Below are 6671 nucleotides of genomic sequence, written 5' to 3' on the forward strand. Positions count from 1 at the left end.
GTTCTTCAAAGGTCGATGAGACAATGATAATGTCGTCGATGTAGACAAAGACTTTATGCTCAAAATCAGGCCCATAGAACAACATATCGACCAGTCGTTGTTGCGTCGCTGGAGCATTGGTTAAGCCAAAGGGCATAGAAACAAACTGAAAGGTACCACGCGAAGGAATATAAAACGCCGTTTTACACCGGTCTTCTTCCTTAATAGGAATTTGCCAAAAACTCTTTGACAAGTCTAAACTAGAGAGATATTTAGCGTCACGCAGATTGTCGAGTATCTCAGAAATGTATGGAATACTGTAAGCATCCTTGATGGTAACTGCATTCAATTTACGGCTATCTAAGCAGAATCTCATTTCGCCATTTTTTTTAGGTGTCAACAGAACAGGGGACGACCAAGGGCTCTCGCAAGGTTCTACCACGTTTTCACGCAACATTTCATCAAGCTGAGTGTTTAGTATTCTTTGTTTTTCAGGAGACATTCTGTAGTATCTTTGTCGAACAGGAACAGCATTACCGGTATCTATATTGTGAGCAATTAGAGAAGTGCGGCCTAGACCACGTTCTTCATATGAAATGTTACGAAACTGCGCAGTGATATGATCAGCCGTAACTTTTTGCTCAGGCGAAAGATGATCATAGTCACATAAGTGTTTAGGTTGAGGGTCTAGTGATAGAGAGTCTAATTTATCAACATCCCTAGGTAAAATTACGGAATCTAGTTTTTTAGGAAACAATTCGAAAATTCTCCAGAAGTCCATGCCTAATATCAAGGAGTTTTCGACTTCTGGTACGACGTAGGCCTTCAAGATGTGGGTTTGATCTAAGAACGAGACAGGCAGATTGATCATACCAATATTGTTTAGTCTATGCCTGCCAGCTGCGAATAAATTTATCGTATCCGTACTGTTGAGCTTGAAACCCGCATCCAAGAAAACGTTATTACCTAGAATTGTATAACCACTACCCGTATCTAACAAACCATGGATAGTTTTACCATTGATCTGAACTGAGACATACGGTCTGTTATGTATTTTATCTGAATCGTGGATTGCAGTGACTGAATAGCAAGTGAAAAATTTAGATATGAAGTTGAGCCAAGATTTCCACTCTGAATCACTAAAGTTTTCACTAGATTTTTTAGAAAGATTATGTACACTACAATCCACTGAATTTAGTTTTTTGCATCTTTAGGATTACAGGATTTACAATCAGGATAGCGTACACCTTTATTACCACATTTAAAACAGATAGGGAAGTGTGGCTGTTTGCATTCTTTCAAAGAGTGTGTATCAGTGCGACACCTAGGACAGTACTTACGCGAGTTACTAGCAGTGTTGACATTTTTTGTACTGTTTGCTGTCGCTTGTACAGCATTAGTAGTAGTAGGCTTTTCCTCTGTAGTTTTAGATTTGTTGTAGTTGTAAGAGCTCGAGTAGTTAGGATATTTGTTTTGATTATAGTAGTTTTTCTGTTTTTCATTTGAATTTGTATTTTGGTAGTTTTTATTTGTGTAGTAGTTATTATTTTTATGATATTTAGTGTAGGCAAATTCTGGGGCTAGAGTCTCAGAAGTCACCCTAGGCGGTTCATGAAACAAGGATAAGCGTGACTGAATGTCCTCATAGTTTGTGCAAAGGGCTTTTAATGTCTTTAGGTCCTTGATCTCCGGTGAAGCGGCTAGGGTGCTGGCATAACATGGCCGGATGTTATGTAAGATAATTTCGAGTTTTTCTTCCTCAGACAACGGTTTAACCAATCGCGAAAACATGCCATGCATAATAGACAAGTAAATAGAAATGTTTTCTTGTTCCCCTTGCGTACGAGATTTTATTTCATTAGTCAGGCGATAGTCGTAATTCTTTGGACTAAAGTCTTTTTTTAATAGGACGACGACATCGTCCCAGCTTTGAAAACTTTCTTTATTGCAACGGAACCAATGTAATGCGTCATCAGTGAAAATCTCGTAGGCAAACTTCAATACACGATTCTTTGATATATTCCTAACCTCTACGAATTCTTCAACTCTTTGAATGAAAGAAAAAACGCAGGCTTTTCCAGAGTACTTTAGTTTTGCCAAGTCAGAAGTCAGGTTACGATCACAGTGGAGTACCGCCGTAGCTTCAGGTTCCAAAACTGAGACTGCATTTGCATTTGAGGTTGATGCCGGCCTCAACGTCGTAATTTCTTTGTATTGGTTGTTAAAGGTAGTGCAATAATTTTTGTGCTGGTCAACTAACGTGGCACTAACGTTTGAGATACGCCTTAGTCTGTGATATATATGGTGTAGTAGATTTTCGGTACGCAAGAACAGGGTCTTATCAAATTTAGATTTGAGGGATGCTAGCATCGTTTGGGATTTTGTTAGACTGTCTTTAACAGCATCAAGGTCACCCGCAGGCTCTAAATGTGATTCCAAAATGTCCTCAGGAGGTATGGCCAATTTTACTATCTGGCTTCGGAGGTCCTGCACCGAACCAGTTGAACCACCTCTAAGGATCACCTCATATTCAAGCTCAGCTTTTTGTAGTGACAAATATTTAATTGGGTACGACATGTTTAAATCTTAACGTAAAGGGTGTGCGTTTTGATTACAATTGATTAAAAAGCAGTTAGGTTTAGTTGCTAAGTAAGTGGAATGTGAGATACGATAGAATTTTAAAATTATTTTAAATCGGAATAAGTGAAGTGTAGTGTTTTTTTTTAAAAAAAAAACAAGAATTATGCTATAACTATATGATGTGAGAAACTGACAACCACGTACCAAACAACTGCTCAAATCAGACTTAAAAACTAGATGAATTACAAGTGCTAATATTAGAAAGCCACCAACACCAATGAAAACCAAGAGGAGAAAAAGGCCAAGGACTTGCTTCAATAATGCACAGCTCAGAAATAACCAGTATGGGCGCCAATGTGACGTTTAGCGTCGCATGAAGTAGGTAGATTGCAAAATGAGACGAAAGAAAACTAACCAGAGTAAATTTTACGAAATATAATTAAAAAAAATAAAAACTAAAGGAAAGACAAGGTCGTGGATCTTTTCTGAGCTGGCAATTAACAGTGGTGAAACGAGTCCTTGATAGGGGTCACTTCCCTGCACTACGTCGCAGAACGTTGAACTTGGAGGTGGCCGTCTTCAAAAAAAGGGTTCCGGATCCAGCACGGGAACCTTCCGGAACGAAGCGGAGCATGCGAATTCAGGTTGGTAGGTTCCGACTCCAACTCCAGACTTGGTCCCTGGAATTCCGGTAAAAATGGCCATTTCAAGAAAAGTCCAATTTTGTACAAGTGACTGCGACATCCGGATTTTAGGCCAAATTAATGCGCTAATGAGAAAGTAGGCTGGTGTAGTGAACCCCAAAGAATTAAATGGTGATCAATGATGTGGCAGTCACAAGTAGAATCATCATTTTAAATTTAAAACAAAGAAGGAAGTGAAGTTAAATTTACTAAATGTACTTCTACAACTAAAAGCTTTATTAATGCATGTCAACTACAATTTGGCATGTAATTTTATACATTTAAATTAGAATTAAGCCTAACTTTGATTATAATCTACAAGATTTTTATAAAGTGGGTAGACTCATATTTCCAGAAGGTTCGAGAAGCTTGTTATTTCCAGCGTTATTTTTATAGGAAAATTACAGTTAATAAGCAGATAGTGATAGCCAAATGTACCCAGAAAGAACTAAATGAAAATGTGATGGCAAGAAGAAAATGATTCCTTAATTTACTACTATGAAAGTTACCTTTCTCTTAAAACTACAGAATATTCAAAACACTCACCCTATTTGGGGAAATACTGGAACTTAACACATTTAATATTAGAATAAATTTTACACCATATTAAAATTTTGTCACATCATGACTGTAAAATTGTATCTTTGAACTTAGTCGATTTGACCTCTCGCTGTCAAAGCCGTGATAGCAATGTCTCGGACGCGTATGTGTCTCATTAGCTGGCCGGTGCAAATCGCTTATTGCGAGCCGGGTGACGTAGTCCTTTGTATTCGCATCTAGTTTTACCTAATAGCAAATGCAGTCGTCAATTATACTTCCTATCCAAATCCAAGACAACAAATATAATTTACAAGCAGTACATGGAATCATGCCGTCCTTGTCACACATTTTAGAGATATAATATTTAAAAAACAAGTTCGCGCTGTTCCTCTGCCTCACTACGTCATCATCCCCCGCCATCCCACTCTAACCCCGCTCCTCGGATACCCGTCATTACATGTTTTTGTGTTAGTCCGAGTCACACGTATTTTCGCCAAAATAGTGTTCCTCTAAATATCTGTGTGTGTGTGTGTCGATTGATGAAGTTAGGGTGAGTAATTTTAATATGTCTATTGAGCGCTGAATGATAATTATAGAATCAAAACATTACTTGTACCGCCGCCGGCCGCCGTGGCCGAGCGAAAAATTAATGGTTTTTCGGCACGGCAAGTCTAGTCTCGTTTGCAATCCTTTACATTGCTGGTAAACTTTAATTTGAAATCGTAATTTCATTTAGCGTTATAAACTCATTACCTAATAAATCAACTAAGTAACTTTGCTTTCGTACGAAATCACTTGTTACAACTACCTTCTATTTAGAATAAAATACTTACAGATGAAATAAGTACGGAGCTATAAATAGATAAATCACAAAAATCTATCTATCGAATATGTACGATATTACTTACATTTCATGTTTTGAATAAAATATGTTACATTCATACTAGGTATGCAATGTTCGCTCAGTAAATTGTTTACGAATGCGAACACCATATTATTATATTATATATTGACATGCTTTCGCCTACAGATTTTATATACTGTATACAAATTATATCCGAATTGAATAAAATTTATATAGGTATTTATATCTACTAGGTAATCGTTTCACAAAAACGGTTCTTACCATGTCCGACCTACCCTACCGTGTAATAAAAAAGATAGGATATATTAATCCTTGCCGATTGGTAATATTTAAGTGCCTATGCACGGTAGCAAATGTGTCTTTGTGCAAATAGACATATTCTGTAACCAATAAGTTTAATTAGCATCTTATGGGGAGGTATCCTCATACCTGTAGGTATACAGGTACCTTTATATTTAGGTACATGAAAAATTTCATTAAATACACAATCTACAAGATAGTTAAAGAATAGTTTGACCTACTGTTCAAAGTGTTTAATGCCAGTAACCGATGTATACAACCAGCACGCGCTATGCGTGCTCCGATACCGACATAGTGAATGTACCGTAAGGGTTAAAACGGATTAGGTACTGGCTTTAATCGCACATCGTGGTATCGTCGAGTCTTGGGTCCAGTCGGTCTGGTCGCCGCCTTTTGCTCATCAGATCTCCTGTTTTGTGATAAATAAGACATTACTGATTGACACTAAGTACCAATGCTATATATTAAACATCACATAGCGAGTTACTTTCTACAATAGTACTCTATAACGGAGGCGTACCAAGTGTGAAGAGTTTATCTTTGTACGTGTAAACCTCATGAATGTGCTAACATCGATTCTTTTAATAAACTCGCACATTATCAACTCAATTTAATTTTAGAATGAAATAAATCATGGACAAAGTATATGTACTTGATTTGTGTAATATTATGGACTACGTCCAATAATAGTACTCCGGTAGTACAATAGCGTCGAGGATCGTAAACCCATGCGTAAATCGTATCGGAAATATAAGTTAAACCTCCAAATGACAATTGGGATTCCGAATTTGGTAGTTTAAGTAGAGTGAGTACTTAGAAGCTTAGGTATACTATGCAACAAGATGATCATCAAACAGGTAGGTAAGTACTCGGTATAAACCGTGTTATCAAATAAAAGTCAGTGACAAAGGAGAGTTTGTGATATTTCACATTAATTAACACGTATAAATTACAATTCATATCGAATAAATATTTAGTTACAAACGAGAAGTCGAGGCAAAATTTTCCACATTCATTGCGTCGAGAGCTCCGCCTTTACAGCGTTGAGGTTATATTTGCCCCACTTTAATAGTGAAGAGGCTATCTTTACTCCACATTGATTGTGTCGAGAACTCCGCTTTAACAGCGTTGAAGGTAAATTTGCCCCACTTTAATAGTGAAGAGGCCATCTTTACTCCACATTATTGTGTCGAGAGCTCCGCTTTAACAGCGTTGAGGCTAAATTTGCCCCACTTTAATAGTGACGAGGCTATCTTTACTCCACATTAATTGTGTTGAGAACTCCGCTTTAACAGCGTTGAGGGTAATTTTGCCCCACTTTAATAGTGATGAGGCTATTTTTACGCCACAGCCATTGTGTAGAGAGCTCCGCTTTCACAGCGTCGAGGTTAAATTCGCCCCGCATTAATAATGACGAGGCTATCCTTACTCCACTTTTACTGTGTTGAAGATTTATGATGATTATTGCGTAATATCAAAAACTACATAATAATGGCTGACTCGCTCTTCGATTGCTTCGGTCATTTGGTTCATCGGTCGCTTCGCTCTTCGGATGCTACGCTCTTCGGTCGCTTCGCCCTTCGGATGATACGCTCTTCAGTCGCTTCGCTCTTCGGATGATACGCTCTTCAGTCGCTTCGCCCTTCGATCACTTCGTTCTTCGGTCTTTACGCTCTTCGGTATGTTTGTTCTGCAGACGCTTTGATCGTTATAAAATGAGTCAA

General features: G+C 37.9%; 1 protein-coding gene across 1 annotated transcript; it reads right to left on the minus strand.

The window, feature by feature from the left end:
- Nucleotides 1-943: 943 nt before the first annotated feature.
- Nucleotides 944-3424, minus strand: LOC134666086 (uncharacterized). The gene has a single exon (XM_063523207.1). The coding sequence runs from the start codon at nt 2554-2556 to the stop codon at nt 1174-1176; it is 1383 nt and encodes a 460-aa protein (XP_063379277.1). The 5' UTR covers nt 2557-3424; the 3' UTR covers nt 944-1173.
- Between the last annotated feature and the right edge of the window lie 3247 nt (nt 3425-6671).

The sequence above is a fragment of the Cydia fagiglandana genome, chromosome 7 (assembly GCF_963556715.1).
Source record: "Cydia fagiglandana chromosome 7, ilCydFagi1.1, whole genome shotgun sequence".
NCBI lineage: Eukaryota > Metazoa > Arthropoda > Insecta > Lepidoptera > Tortricidae > Cydia > Cydia fagiglandana.

What these genes read in the sequence shown, in the direction of transcription:
- LOC134666086 (XM_063523207.1), bottom strand. Translation starts at nt 2,556, where the DNA reads ATGTCGTACCCAATTAAATATTTGTCACTACAAAAAGCTGAGCTTGAA.